The 15,371-nt window shown below is 46.0% G+C and overlaps 2 protein-coding genes across 2 annotated transcripts; both read left to right on the top strand.

The window, feature by feature from the left end:
• Positions 1–1,842: 1,842 nt before the first annotated feature.
• LOC130524029 (heme transporter hrg1-A-like) lies at positions 1,843–4,876 on the top strand. Its single transcript, XM_057029722.1, has 3 exons — positions 1,843–2,281; positions 3,269–3,436; positions 3,980–4,876. The coding sequence occupies exons 1-3, from the start codon at positions 2,152–2,154 to the stop codon at positions 4,114–4,116; spliced, it is 435 nt and encodes a 144-aa protein (XP_056885702.1). The 5' UTR covers positions 1,843–2,151; the 3' UTR covers positions 4,117–4,876.
• A 5,310-nt stretch (positions 4,877–10,186) lies between these two features.
• LOC130524365 (twist-related protein 2-like) lies at positions 10,187–15,356 on the top strand. Its single transcript, XM_057030441.1, has 2 exons — positions 10,187–11,556; positions 14,537–15,356. Exon 1 carries the CDS (start codon positions 10,685–10,687, stop codon positions 11,255–11,257), a length of 573 nt encoding a protein of 190 aa, XP_056886421.1. The 5' UTR covers positions 10,187–10,684; the 3' UTR covers positions 11,258–11,556; positions 14,537–15,356.
• The last annotated feature ends 15 nt before the right edge of the window (positions 15,357–15,371 follow it).

Genomic DNA, 15,371 nt, shown 5'->3' on the forward strand with positions numbered 1-15,371 from the left:
TCATTAAAGCGCATGATGTAATATTCATTAAAGTTTAAATTGAGTTGATTTCAGAAGTGTCATTTTCTTTCAGTCTCCAGTTCTACAGCCTCCGGGGGGGGGGGGGGGGGGTCATGACAGTTTGTGGCTTAAAATGTGTGTTGGCTGACTTGTTTTTCATGTCTCATCTGATCGTGGAGAGTCTCAGGTGATTTTGGATTTTAGACTCTTTTGCTTTGAGCTGAAGGATGAAATCTATGCGTTTCTTGCCTTGATTCTAAATTTTGGTGCACATTAAAAGATGAAAAAGAGGGCGAAGAAGAAAAGGACCGCTCACTGCCATCTCCAAAAAACTATGCTGGCATGGCCGGTGTAAGACAGACATTTGCTAAATTAAAGATTTTATGGCAGCCTGAAGTATAATTGATTTTGAAGCTGAGCTTGTCATTTCTCCCCCAGGGCGATGCCCCCCTCAAGTCCGACTTAACAGCAGCCGACTGGTCGTTTAATTCAAGGCTCGCTGACGCCTGTGAGGAAAGTGAAAACCACTGATTACCCAAATGGCTCTGTCAGCAAATGTGGCATTAGTGGACACCTCCTTTGAAAAGGTCCCTGGAGACAGTGTTCTGTCCTTTCATTGCATTACACCATCAAGTAGCAGTGATGATGTTTTCCCATGGCCGCCGCTTCGCCTCTCATCACACATTGCTTTAAACGGCGGCGTCTACCAGCCTTCTGCCCCGTGAGATGGACACTTTGACCTGGAAAGGCGCAAAATGAGGAAGATGAAACTGTCGAATCATTTCAAGGAGATGTGCACTTTCAAACCATGGCAGAGCTGCGCAAGGCACCTGATATCCAGGATAAATTAAGGGATAAAAAGGGAGAAGATGGATGAGGAAATGAAAAGGGGAATGCTCCAGGAACACTGTCGGCGTTTGTGCTTTGAGTTTCACGACTGTGGTTTGATTGTGCACCCAGATGCGCCGTTGCTGGGAGCTCTTTCCTGACGGGTTAGTCAGGTCAGCGGGGCAGAAGGTTTTGGCCCGGTGAGTTTCAGTGCTTGTTAAACTGCTGCGCTCGTTGCTGGACTTCCAGGACAAAGGTTGGCGACTGAAGACGGAAAGCTCGTCCTACCGGCAGATCCAGGTAGAGCTGATGATCGCGGGCGTGTCGTGGTGTGACCTGCTGGTGATCTCCAGACACGACCAGGACGTTGCCATCTGTCTGTAGAAACCTGATATCTGCTGACGGCAAGCATTTAGTACCGTTGGATAAATAAAACACGAGAGACGACTGAAGATATTCAACAAACTGAAATCATTGGCAGTTTCCTCTGACTAATTAAAATTGATCTTTTCTAATTCAGATTAAACTTTGTCCCTTTATGTCTCAACCGTTTGAAAATGAGTAACTCATGAGATTTATCTAGTTGGGCTTTTATTTTCTCAGAAAACTTCAGACAAAATCACAAATCTCTGTGGTAAACACATCAGTTTAGCCCTTTAGGTTTATTCTATATACATTTATATTAAATCTACCTAAGCAGGAGGAATTTACAAAAGTGTGTCAGCTGTTGCAGAAGTAAAGATGGATAAATTATGGAATATTTGATGAACATGAATTTAACAGCATTAATGATCTGCACATTTTAATTTCTCCCCTTGAATGTTCAATAAATACAGATTAAGACAGAACAGCTAATAGCTCGGCTGTAAAAGGCAGTTTCCATGAATGCAAAACACAAGTTACACGCCATAAGGTCTTAAATAATTAAATTTAAAGACAAACCCGTCCTTCTCTGGCTTCGTGTGAGCTCCCACTCTGCTCCTGCAGGGGGCGCTGTGGTCGCCGGGATCCCTTATTTGGTTCATAATAAATGACGTCGAGTCAGGCGAGTTATTTTTCGCTTCTGCTGCTGTTAGAAAACTGTGGGGTTTTTTACGCCTAAAATGCTTTGTCACGTTTAACGCTTAATCTGCGCGTCTGCAGAAACCCCGCCGCAGGACGCACGACTCGATCGAGTTTGTGTCGTTTGGAGAGTAACCGGATGTAGTTTAGAAATGATCAGCACCCTTCACAGGTCTCCGTGTTGTCCCCGCTGGCGTCCGACCTGAGCGACATTTACTCCCTCGTATTTTTTTATTCTTACTTTTATTTTGATTTCTGAAGATGGGCGTTAAGAGGATACACATCAGTATCGCCTATGCATCTTTCGGCATGCTGATGGGCTTTTCTGCTTTCCTGACCTGGAACATCGCGTACATCCAGCCCTGGACCGCAGCCATGGGAGGACTGTCGGGTAAATATAGTGGGGAGACTCCGCCAGCTGCTGCAGGGGCCACACTTCATGTTTAGAATCCAGCATGCATCCCATCAAAAAACAGCCCAAACTGCGTCCTTTAGACACACTTAAACAGAAATATGTGGCACAGAAACCAATTTAGGGTAGGTTTGTTTTTTGCCCCATTACGATGTAATTCTAATAACAATGGGGAAAATTCGGGTGATAGATATTGTTAAGAGTTACACTTTAGAGTTATAAGCGCTAGAAAACAAGCTGTAGTTTGATCCCAATTTTCTGTCGTCACTCTGCATGTTTCATCACATATTTGGAGTCAGAACCCCGAATCCACCCTAAAACATCATTTGGATTCAGAGGAATATCTTGGTGTTGAATATTGTGCACAGTTTGCACAAACCTGGTTGCCTTTAGGCAGTTGTGCAATGAGAAAGTGTGAGCTGTTATCTCCAAGGATCTGACCTTTGAAACATTGTTGAGTTAGGAAAGTTCAGATAACTCCAATCTCTAACCTTCATACCTCAGAAAGTGCCACACATCCATTTAGTGACCCACGACATGTCATATTTAGTTGCTTTCTCCGCTATAACATTCATTTTGTTGGACTTTTCCTCTCGGTGCTATGGTTTGGGACGTGTGTGATGAATGACTTTAACTTAAAGATATTTTTAAAAAGAAACTCTTTAGCCCTTGTGTAACTGTTTGCATTGCATCATGGGGTAGGAATCCAATCTTGGTGTTTTTGGTGAAAAAGAGGAAGATAAGAATCGTGACCTGTGACTCAGCAGTTAAAATGCTGTGTCATTTACTGCTCGCTACCACCTATAACATACTGTACATCTCAGTCACATGTTTTTTTTGTTTTCTGAGGTTAAAAAAAAGGAAACTTTTTGCAATATCATCCAAACAAATGACGTTAATGAGCTGTGTGTAAAGAACCCACCAGCATCCGTCAGAGAGTGACCTTCTGGACCTTTTGTCCCTCAGGGGTGTTGGCGCTCTGGACCCTCATCACTCACGTCATGTACCTGCAGGATCTCTGGAGGACCTGGCTGAAGGGCCTCAAGCTCTTCTTCTTCATCGGTGTTTTCTTCTCTCTCTTGTCGGCCGCGGCCTTCATCGCCTTCATGTGGGTTGCCGTCGACAACAAAGAGTGTAAGTTCCTCTTAATCACTTTCCCGTCTGACGTCATCCTGCTGGTGTCCTCCCAGCAGAGGACCCCACCTTTGCTTCGTCCTTCCTTTGGCTGATTTATTACATATTTGTGATCATTTTGGCATAAATAAAAGCCAATCCACAGTGACAGCTGATTGCATTTGTCTGCTGCGGCGTTATTTGTCCACATTGTTTTGGTTTGACTCCCTTGAATTCTGCAGAATTGGGCCAACTGCTCAGAAAAATTCAGTTTGGATTATCCTGACGTGATTTATGGAAACAGAAACAATGTTTCTGTTTCTCTTACCACACCAGTTATTCACTGAGTACACTAATGCACTGAAGTCATTCTGGTCTGACTTCCACATAAAACAAGCACATTTTCTTTCTGAGAATCAGCTCCTCCTTCTTAAACTCTTTATAATAGTAAGTGACAAAATTACAGCACATTTAAAAGAAAAAAAAACTATGGATCTTTAATGCTTACAGACAGTCATGTGATCAAACATGTGATCCTCACTGTTGTGTCTGCTCCTCCTGCAGCTTTATCTGACCCTCGGAGTCTGTACCTGTCCTGCGTCTGGAGCTTCATGAGTCTAAAGTGGTCGTTTCTCCTCATGATGGCCTCTCACCGCTACCGCAAAGAATTCGCCGACATCAGCATCCTCAGTGACTTCTGAGGGCGTTTCCACAGATGGAGCTAAAGATGAAGCGGCCTGAATTTGCAATCAAACGAAGCATAATTTTCTTTTCATGTCTCGCACCTTAAATCGAGGATGAAGCAGTTTCTTCGGTCTTCAGCAAAGTTGACTTGCAGTTCCGTAATTAACCACTAGACGACGCCAGCACCCAACATTTCCACCCCGTGGACAGCACTTTGCTCCTCTGCTGTTCGTCCCATTTGTTCTGGCTGAAGAAGTGATGGCCGACACTCATTTTACTCTGACGCAGTCAAAGCTGCAGATGATCAGGCATCGGTCCTGCTGCTTTAACACTGATGTTCTGGGGGGGGGGGCAGCTTACCCCTGATTCTGTCCCGGTCAAAACAGCAACACATGTTCAGGTTTTTTATATCTGTAATCCTAAAAAAATGTCCATTAAATGTACAGAATGACTTTTATATTCTTGTCGGTGTGAGATGAGACCCCACTAAGGACCCTTTTATGATCGGTTATGCTGTTAAAACCATTTAATGCTGTTTGTTTGAGTAAAATTATTTTGCTTTGTTAGACTCGTGTGTGTGAATCAATTTTACAGCCATAAAATGTATCTATTTCTTTCTTTCCGTTTGCTGTAACACAAATAGAAGGGTAACTGGATAATGTATCTTTATTTTTTCTTTCAAAGGGAGTTTTTGCTGTGCGATTTTGTATTTCATACTGACCTTTGTGTCTGTGTGTCTCACAAATTCACCATAAAAGCAACTTTTCTCCTTCAGAATCCACTTTAATTATTTACCGTGCTTCCCTGCATCCGTCCTGTGCGTCTAAACATTTTTGCTGGTGCTTGTATCTTAATTGCACTACACTGGCTGGCTTGTTAACCCTCAGAGTCTCCTTGCATGGAGGTAATTGCGACGCTGTGGTTAAATCACCACAGCAACAACTTAATCCGGCCTTTAAAAACTCCGACACTGGAAAACAACCCGACCCGCCTTTGGAAAGAAACGCATCCTATTAACTTTATACACCAGCTTGTTAAACACGTGTGTGTGTAGCATGTAAGGAAAAGCAGGGCTCTGGTTCTTTATTTAATTATGAGCCCCCCCCCCCCATTCTTTTTCAACCCAAATCAAAGGAGGAAGTCTCGTGTGCTGACTGGCGAGACTGGAAACTACAGTTTAAACACCCAAACTGCTCAGTGATTCTAAACATCCTGCACAACTGAGCTCCAGCAGCAGATCTGAGACCCCCATTGGAAACATTGAACAAGAAGAATCTCTCTCTCTCTCTCTCACACCCACACACACACAAACACAGACACACATCAGGTGTTTATGAGCGCCACCTGTCTGTTTTGTGTTTCCATAAACATGTTGTTATGAGCAGGTGTTTCAGATTTTGCCACGCCTTTAATAAGGTGACATTTATTTTGAAACTTCTGTGCTTTGGTGCAGTTTGGGTTTGCTGGTACCTGGTGACTAACCCTTCTTCGTCCTCTTCATCAGAAGCGCTGTCCAGGGGAGCAAACTGGAAAATACACTGGAAAATTTGTGCGTGGCGATTTGTCACCATGCCAGAACATCTGAAAACTGATCAGAACCTTTTGGGTGAGAACAAAAGGAGCTATTTATTTATGCATATTTGCATCGCCCCCACACAAATCTCCATTATTGTGTTATCATTTCGGGAAATAAACACCATTAAAATAGTTTTGACAGCACTCATCGCATTCTGTTGTCCTATAATCAATATGTTGATAATGTTTCAGAGTTAAACACATTCTTAACTGGTTACCTTGAAAAAAGGACGTGGAACGGCCGCTTTGATGCAGCTCCGCTGTGAAATATCGACATTCACGAAAAACGTGAAGCATTTTATCTGAGATTTTTAAAAGAAAGAAAGAAGCGACAGGAAGGAAAATAAGAGCTAAATGAAAAACAAACATCTTGAATTGGTCCAGAACCAGATGGCCTCTGAGAATTAAGAAGTCGCTTTGGCATTTTAAGAAGTCGGGCCTAGCATGATTTCTGAGGAACTTCCGCAGAGCGTGGCACAGAAATCCACCCATATTTAAGCAATATTAACGGCAATTTGATATTTTATTTACAAGCGTAAAACATGTGTTTTTAGACCTTTTCTGACCTGCTGCGCTCTGGGTTCTCCAGCAGAAATCCTCCCTCGGCCTTATCTTCATGGTCTTCACACTCTCCCCCCAGACCCTCTGATGGACGGCACGCCCGAGTCCTCCGTTCTGCCCCGCCATCCTTCTTCTTCTTCTTCTTCTTCTTCTCTGAGCGCTGTGCAGCTTCTACCATCTGAAACATCTTAGAGAGACACGTATCTGCTGTTTGAGAACACAAAGGGCTTCGCCAAGGCCGGGCTCGTTTGAAGTGGCTTCACAGGGGGAACCAGAACCAGAGCGAGGGATTAGAGCGACCATGAAGATCTGTTAGCTCAGTGGCAACGCTGCTAAACTCATAGGTTCGAGCAGGACGGGGATTGATTCAACGTGAAGGCTCGCCGCTTTGAAGCCGTTTCTGATGCCGCTCTGCTGCAGCGGCGCCGCATTCTTCCCCACCTTGCAGACTGTCCATCAGTACATTTGATAGCGGCGGATCCCGAAGACCCCGGGATGTTTGCAGTAACCGGCGTTTGAAGTGTGAGGCTGGAGATAAGCCTAACTGAAGAAACGTGTTCGCTCTTTGCCTTCGCAAAAGTCGAAACAGAACTCCGAGAGCACGGCGTGCGGGGCGCTGACCCTACCGTTGCACGCCTGATCGCCGCTCCCCACTCTGAAGACCCACCTCAGCCGCTGTTAATCAGCGCGGCTTTGGTTCGCCTCTGTCATCACTCTAAGCTCTTCTCTGAGGTCAGCGGTGTTTTCCACATGGTCAGCTCTGGTCCTCTGACTCACCCGCATCGAACCCGTCACGTTGACTCGAATCTGCTGACTCAGCGTTCACGCGACAACCTTCTGGAGCGCTCCGTCAGGTCAGCATCTGTCAGGCCGAGGGTCGTCTGCAGCCGGGGCTGATTGCTGTGTTGGGCTTTTTTTTCTCTCTTCCACGGACATCCCAGAGGCCCAACCTGTTGCCGGGCGCACGTGGGTCCAACGAGCTGCGGCTCAGCTGTGCGCTCCACCGGGACTGTTTGTAATGTGCCACAGACCAAAGTCCAGCACTTCAGGAGTAATCAGAGCCAGAGCAGGATATTGGCTAAATTACACATGAAAGCAGAGACATTTGAAGGAAACTAGAGGGCTAAATATTATGATAAATTATAGCCTAATATGAGAAGATAAGTCACAGCTAAACAAGAATAATAAAGGCCTGCACGCAGTGGGGGAGGGGCGGGCTTTTAGTGCAAAGCTACAATTTCCTTTGGAATAAAACATGAATATTAAAGTTTCAAGTCCTTTAAATTGCTTTTAATTTTTTGACCCTCGTGGAGACGGTTTGTGGAAAAGGAGGTTTAAAAAGCGAAACCTTGTGAGGACCGGATGCATTTGAGTGTCAGGAGAATAAGACAGCATTTTTCCAAAAATACGCACCTGAAGGAACAAAGATACCAACAACGAGGGAAAATGTTTATTTCCCAATGGGACAGACGGACAGCTTCCTGTCCGGTCGTCACTTCCTAAATCCACATTTTGTTCAGTCTCCATCTAAATTTCTTATCACCTCCAGAGCCCCCCTACCTTCACTTCACACACTCCCATCAACACCATCCCCCATGTACCCCGCACCTTCACCCCACTGGGCCCCCTCCGCATGCACACAAACACACACCACTCGTGAACCCCCCCCACTAAGTGGATAGCTACCCCACAGAAAGGGCTTCTCCAGGGGGTGAAATGGGTCCCATATGTGCCACTACGGGCTCCTCAGGAGGACTGGAGCCAAGAAGGAGTGAGTACAGGGTGAGTGGAGGTGTGCGTTGGGGGGATGGGGGGGTTAGTTCTAGTATGCAAACATCAATAACAGCAGCCGGGAGGCTGGAAGAACTCCTGGGGTGAAGGTGAAGAGGAATTTAATCATTACTCCATTTAGTGAAAGCAGTGTAGATTTCCAAACACATCATTTATGATTGGTCACACTGGTGCCCCCCCCCCCCACACCTGAGAGCATCACTGAAGGCCTTCAGAAACCTTCCCTCATACGACGGTAATTGAATTGACTGCATTATGAACTTAGAGGAGTTCTTCTTTTCTCCCTGCACAACTTCAAACGCGCCGGGGCCAGTGCTGTATTTCAGGCAGGACCGAACCACATGTTGGAGAAGTCTGAAATAGACAACACATCTGCCTCGTTTGATAACCCCCCCCTTCCCCCCGTGTGCGTACGTCCATATACTGTACGTTGGGATACGCCGATACGCGTATGATCTATTTTCAGCTCCACAAAGGGTTAATCACGGCCGCCGTGGAAATAAATAAAGATCAGGGCCTGAGTGTTTAGTGAAACATTATGTCAAGACTCTGACAAGGAAATGAAATGTGCAACATCAATCAGCCCATGAGGACAGAGATCAAACGGGCCTCCACACTCCTGCATCTGGTTCTGCTTGGACAGCTTCACTTTTCTCCCCTCCCCTGCTTCTCCCTCTCCTTTCTTCTCCTTTTCTCCCCCTTTTTTTTGTATTCTTCTACCCCCCGTCCCCCCCGTCCCCCCCCCCCCCCCCCCCGCGCACCGCGACATTCCTGCAGGCCTACTCGCTTCATTAGCTCATTTTTTCCATGATGGTGGGCACCGCGCCACGTTTTCAATAAAGGTAAGCAGCAACTCCTGAGATTAGCCCCAACAGCGGTCATTTTCCTGTCCCTGCTTTTGGCTCCACCAGAGCTCCCAGTAAGCCCCAGTTCTAATAGCGGGTAATGCTGGAGTCGACTGGAGCTGTTATGTAAATACGAGCTAATATAAGTGACGCTCTATGTTCAGGGCATTTTTTAATGGATTTTTTTCCCCTCTCTTGCTTCTTTAAAGCTGATTGAACCCAACTGGGATGGAGCTACTTTCCGCTCAGCATCCTTGTCTGAATGAAATGTAAACCAGTGCAATCACGGGGCTCATCAAAAATCTTCAGAACTCGCTCTCCATGCACGCGCTCCCCCCACTCGCAATCAAACTGTTGGCTAAAAGCTGTCGGGCGGCGTGTCCGGAATGATTCGATTTTGGTTACAACACAGGAAATTTGGTAAATAACGTGCGTTTCTGATCATCTGGTCTGTGCGGCAGTGATCCTTTAATAGTTTTTGGGAACGCGGGGACGAACGAGCTGGAGGTGTCGAAAGGTGGGAACGCCGTGGTGAAAACCAAGCAAACTGCCGACGCTCAGAGCAGCGGGGGGAGAGTCTTTCTGCTGAAGTGACATGAGTCACCGCAGTCGTGACGCACCCAGACCTGAACACGCAACGCTTGGAAACTGGATCCAAGGGTTCGATTTGCTCCACCTGATCCCGTCCTCCCCTCAACGACCTGCTGCGTCACGGCCGCGAGCGCGCAGAAAACGGGCCTTAAGTGGGTGCAGACGCGCTGCGGTGGAACATGTGTCCGCTCTGCCTCCGGGCTGTGGATGGCACAATTAGGTGCTCCCTCACCTCAGCAGACTGGGGTCACTGGGCCACTGGGGTCAGAGGTCAATGAGGGGCCTGTCTGTTGCTGGGACAGCTGACGGCAGCAGGCGTGTTCACGCAGTGACGGGGACGGTCCTCCAAATTACAAAATGTAGTTTGCAAACTAGTTTTTTGGGAATTTAGAAGACCTGCAAATGTTGATATTTATTCCTTTTTATTTATCGTATCTCAGAGATGAATCCAATCAGCGTTATGGTGAAGATGTGACGCGTGCACATTCCTCACCTGTGCATGTGTAAATGTGTGAACACACTATTTGTCCACTCAAAGTTGTAAATTTTATCTTCTAGTTTCTCTTCTCTGAGGCTACAAAAGCTGCGAGGATGCGCCTGAATCCCATTTTCTCAGGGTGTACGAATTTAAATCCTGCCAGTCAAACGTGTGAAATCTGCTTTTTTTTTTCTTAGCAAGCACAAAAGGGGCAGAAATTCAGCGTCAACGTGCGCAGCGACTACCGTGTGACTTCTGTCCTCACGAATGGATGAAGGAGGATGTGGACAGGACAACGCACGCTGACTGACGTTCCAACAAAAATCTGGAACCCATAAAGCCTCAGAGATCCCTGCAACATTAGACGCAGCCCCTCTTATTGGCTGAATGGGACACTTACCCCCTTTCCTCTACTGCCCGCCCAGCTAACACACTTCCTGCTTCTTCGCCTCGCTCGGGATGGACCACGCCTTCTGGGCCGCTAAGCCAAAGAGAAACTGGGTTTGGGTATAAAAGAGGTGGAGGTGGACCTGCCTGTCAGATGGTTTCTCGTCCGCCAAGTTGAGAAGGAGAATGAGGAAGTGAAATCTTTGTCAAGGCAACCAGGAAGCAGGACAACAAGAGCAGCAGTCTGATGGAGCTCCAGAGCTTCTTTTAAAAACAGCATCTGGAGTTGGGCTCGTCACGAACAGAAACCAGAACCACGGTAATCTTTTGAAGAGAGTGTTTTTGCAGGACGGTACAATGAGAGAGGAGATGGTCTGCACCAACTCCCCTGAAGGAGGTCTGGGGGCCAGTGAAGAGGAGCTGGAGAGAGGGTCGAAGAAGATCCTCCAGCAGGGTCATCGAAAACGCTCCCCGTACGGCAAGAAGGAGAGCCTTGTTCAGGGAGAGGAAAGCGGTTCCAGCAGCCCCAACAGCCTGCTGCCGACTGGGACGAAGAGGCCCAAGAAAAGCCCCTCCACGGTGGTGTCGTTGGCCCCCACTTCGTTGGGCCCCAGGCTGGATCAACCGTTCGAGGACCTTCACTCTCAGCGCATCATTGCCAACGTCCGGGAGCGTCAACGCACTCAGTCCCTGAACGACGCCTTCGCCTCGCTACGCAAGATCATCCCCACGCTACCGTCAGACAAGCTGAGCAAGATCCAGATCCTGAAGCTGGCGTCGCGCTACATCGACTTCCTCTATCAGGTGCTGCAGAGCGATGAGATGGATGCCAAACTGGCCAGCTGCAACTACCTGGCCCACGAAAGACTGAGCTACGCCTTCTCTGTCTGGAGGATGGAGGGGGCATGGGCCATGTCTACCAGCCACTAGGACCCCCACAAGCTCTCTCTACTAAAGCCCCATCCTGCCCACTTCCTCACCCTGCTGCCTTTGTCTGTGTTTGCGCCCAGTTCCTCGCCTCTGAACCCCTCAAAACTAATCTTCTCGCGACTTTCTGCGCACGTTTCAGCTCTGTGAAGGTTCCTACCATCTGCACCTGAACTAAGATCTGCCCCTCTGCAGCTCCGCGCTCCCCTGGTACAACGTGTTCCCCTCTGCTCCCCGTGCTTCCATCACTCTGGCCTCCTGTTTTACCTAGTGTGACAAGACGCAAGACTGCAGTCCCTCAGGTATGGACAACACACAAACACACACACACACACACCACACACACACACACACACACACACACACACACACACACACACACACACACACACAAAACCGGAACATACCGCAATTATTTAATTATTTAATGTGTGAAATTAATAAATAATGCAAATATATTTTAAAAGCAAAAAGGGCAGAAGGGATTTTTTTAAGAGTTTTCCGTCATAATATTGCAGAATAAAGTTTGTATCTTCTAAATGTTTGCAAGGCGGATTTTTTTAGGTATTAGATACATTTAGAATAACGACTGAAATTGAAATAATAAAACAAATTGTTACATCATCTTACCTAAATGCACAGGGTTGCTTAAAAAACGTACGCTGAGTGAAGCATTTTTTGACAGTTTACTAATGTATTTAAAAATATATAGAATTTAACCAAACTGTGCGATTCCACGTTGGATAGATTGTTGCTACATAAGAAGTATTAATGCAAGATTAGCGTAACTTCTTTTTCGTAATTCTTTTAAAATCATTGCTACCAGTGAGATAATGAATAAATATTGAATGGATAATAGGACATAAACAGTGGTCCTGCGTATAGTTCCACTAAATTTTTTCAATTTTAACCATTTAAAATGTAAAAAGCAACTAAGAAAAACAAGTCTACGTTGTACACCAGATAAAAGTTCTCTCCAATTTGAAATTTAAATGAAATTATTACTTTGCAATGCCTGAAACCACAACAGAAAATGAAAACACGAGCAACAAACACGCATAATTCGTTATGCGTGTTTAAATAACCTAATCGTTATACTGCGTCATTACAAAAAGGAAACCCTTCGCTCAACAGAAGCAAAGTGTCGGTAATTAAAACAACAACAATGAAACTAAAGTCGACATAAAGAAACATTTATCAGCGGCTCGGAAATTCCGCCTGGGTGGACAAACCCGTTATTGTGACTCTTGTGTGTCTGACAGACGTCTGTTGTTCAAGACAAATGTTTTCCCCCAGAATCTGCAGGATCGACTTCACACAGGCTCTTAAAAAAGCTGACAGACACCAGAGAGGAGAAAAGCAGAGGTCTCCCTCTCTCTCTTCCTGCAGCCTTGCCCTCTCTCCTCAGGATCTTGTATCGTGCAATCAGGCCCCGCCGGGGCCCAGACAAGCAGGAACCTTTAGATTGGAAACAGTTGTGAGCTTTTGGGAAGGTGTGTAGCGCAGTGAGGGTCAAGCACATGCAGCCCCATATGAGTCAGTGTGTGTGTGTGTGTGTGTGTGTGTGTGTGTGTGTGTTTCGTTGGTGATTTTCAGGCGTGCATGTGTGTATTTGTATACCCGAGCACATCTGCGGATAAGTAAACAGGAATTCTGTGATGTGATCAACACGCCACAGACAACAGAGCGACGGTGAGGAGACAGATGAAAATAAACCCAACAAATTACAGCAAATGTTCCGGTTAAATGTTCAGGAATCACCAAAATCACACGTGACACCATAAGTAATACTACATATGTTACAGGCAGCAAATGTGCAGATTAAACTGTCCAGACGGACACACACACACACCCACACACAGGCCATGTGCACACTGCAGGTGTTCCCTTGAAACCTCCAATGGCTCCTGCAACATCGGGTCCAATAGAACACCAAGGCCAGCGCGCGTGTGTGTGTGTGTGTAGCAGCGCGTCCTTGAACGCAGCACAGTAGTTGTTACCTACCGCTCTGCCTGCTCTGGCTGTTATCATCAGCTCCACAGGGCTGCGTGTGAGAGGTGGGAGAAATCGATCCAGTCCTGGAGGACAATCTGTAGGAAGCCTGTATGTGTGTGTGTGAGTGTGTGTGTCTTTGTGTGTGCTTGTGTGTGCAGGAGGTGTAATTTAAAACAGAGCGCATCCATGCATTGAATTACATCTGTGTGTTATTTACGTACACATGTAAGATGCTGCTCCTCCAGGTCGGCTCCTCTTTAGTGTGCAGGAGGGGACAGATTCATTGGAACGTTTTAAAACTCCACCAAGTGTGTTAAAGTGAATATTTGTTCACCCTGAAGCAGAAGCTGCCATAACGTCCATTAGATGAGGATTGGGGTGTTTGGAGGGATTCGCACCATAAGTGTGGATCTTGTATATTTCTGCTGTAATTGCAGAAGATGAGACGATTGTGCGCAGACATGTGCACGGACGCACAGCTGAGGTTTTTAAGCAATTGTCGAGCGTGACTTTAGGAAGTTTCAGAATGACGAGGATTTTTCTGTTTGCATTTGGGGAAAATAACAAGAGCTGTTTATAGTACGATCAGCCTGTCAGCGCTGGAAGCTCCTCTGAGCGCGTGTGTATGCGTGTGTGTGTGTGTGTGTGTGTGTGCGCAGCTTGGACTGGCCTGCTGTTGGACGTCCTGTGCACATCAAATGTCTGGCTCCCTCTTCAGCCTCATCTGGGCTCTGATGTAAAGTTCTCAGAAGCTCATCTGCATTTTAAAAGTGTCATCCAGAAGTTCTGGCTTTTATGATTGTTTTACTTTTGAAGATCCAAATCTGAAAATCTGAGGGTCACGAGGGTCTTTTCTCTCTCTCTCTCTGCTGCTGGGCTGCAGGGACAAACATTTGGGAAGGAATTAAGAAAGAAAGCTCTGACGTGATCATAGAGTGAAAGAAATCCCATAAAATGAGTACAAACATAACAACGTAACATTTACGATTTAAAACACAGCTGGATCCCTCAAAATTTTGTGGCCTGCCGGCAGAAACAGGAATCCAGCTCGATTTGACATTTTCGTGTGAAAAGAGATAAATAAATGAAATATTACGTCTCTGTTGGAAATATTGTGCTAAGCTGTCGCTTGTGCGGCGACTCAGACATCACATGACACTTTCACACTTGAAATCTCGCTCTTCCATGAGTGGAGAGGAGATTTTGACCAGAGCGTTCCTCTGTAAACATGCTGAAGGGGAACGTCTCCTTGTCTAAAGGTGTTCTGCTTTGTTCTCCTCTCTGCAGAAATCAAATGGAAATCTCAAAGAAGAAACGTGTTCCTGCTCCACCTCTGCCTCCTCACTTTCTACGACCAAAAGCTCCTTTAAAAAAAAAAAAGCTGTTAATTTGACACAAACTCTCGCTGGATGTTTCTGAAATGACGGGAGACACGACGGTCAAGTGACCACTTGATGAGAACATCAGCGGAACATAAAGGCTGCTGGTTCCAGCACCTTGAGAACCATCCCTAGTCTTCAGATGGGGCGACTCGCTCGCCGGACTGAGTTTAAACCGAGTGGCGGCTCAGTGATGGTTCGAGGACGGTCACAGGTAATGAATGTTTACAGCTGAAACGCTAATAAGCTAACGCTCTGGCTCTAAAACCTGGGAAATAAGAGCAGGAGGAAACGCAACACAGATCTTCTACTTTGTTGTGCTTTAATAACTGGATGGCTTTTGTGTGTTTTATGTGTGTGTGTGTTTGTTGACTCTATCTATGCTCATGCATTATACTTAATTTTAATGAAAATGTCCACAGGAAAATGTCTTAGACCACTGAGTCCAGCCGCTTCTTTCTGCTATTGTTAGTGAGTGCTGTACAAGTCTGACTTTGTAATGCAAGAATTCTTTTTGTTCGGTTTGTTTCTTTATGTGCAGCTTGGGAACAAAAATATCCTTGCAAACTTGCTGTGAATGTTTTTGCTGTATAAAAAAGCGAGAATCCATTTGGAAATAATCACTCTGGTGTTTGTGCGATCGCCCTTTTGTTCCAGTTTGCATTTGCTTCTGATGATTTTTATCATGTTTGATCCTGTGGACAATAAAATTATTCTTGAAAGCATTATTATTGAAAAAAAGA

This window comes from Takifugu flavidus, chromosome 4 (genome assembly GCF_003711565.1).
Source record: "Takifugu flavidus isolate HTHZ2018 chromosome 4, ASM371156v2, whole genome shotgun sequence".
Classification (NCBI taxonomy): domain Eukaryota; kingdom Metazoa; phylum Chordata; class Actinopteri; order Tetraodontiformes; family Tetraodontidae; genus Takifugu; species Takifugu flavidus.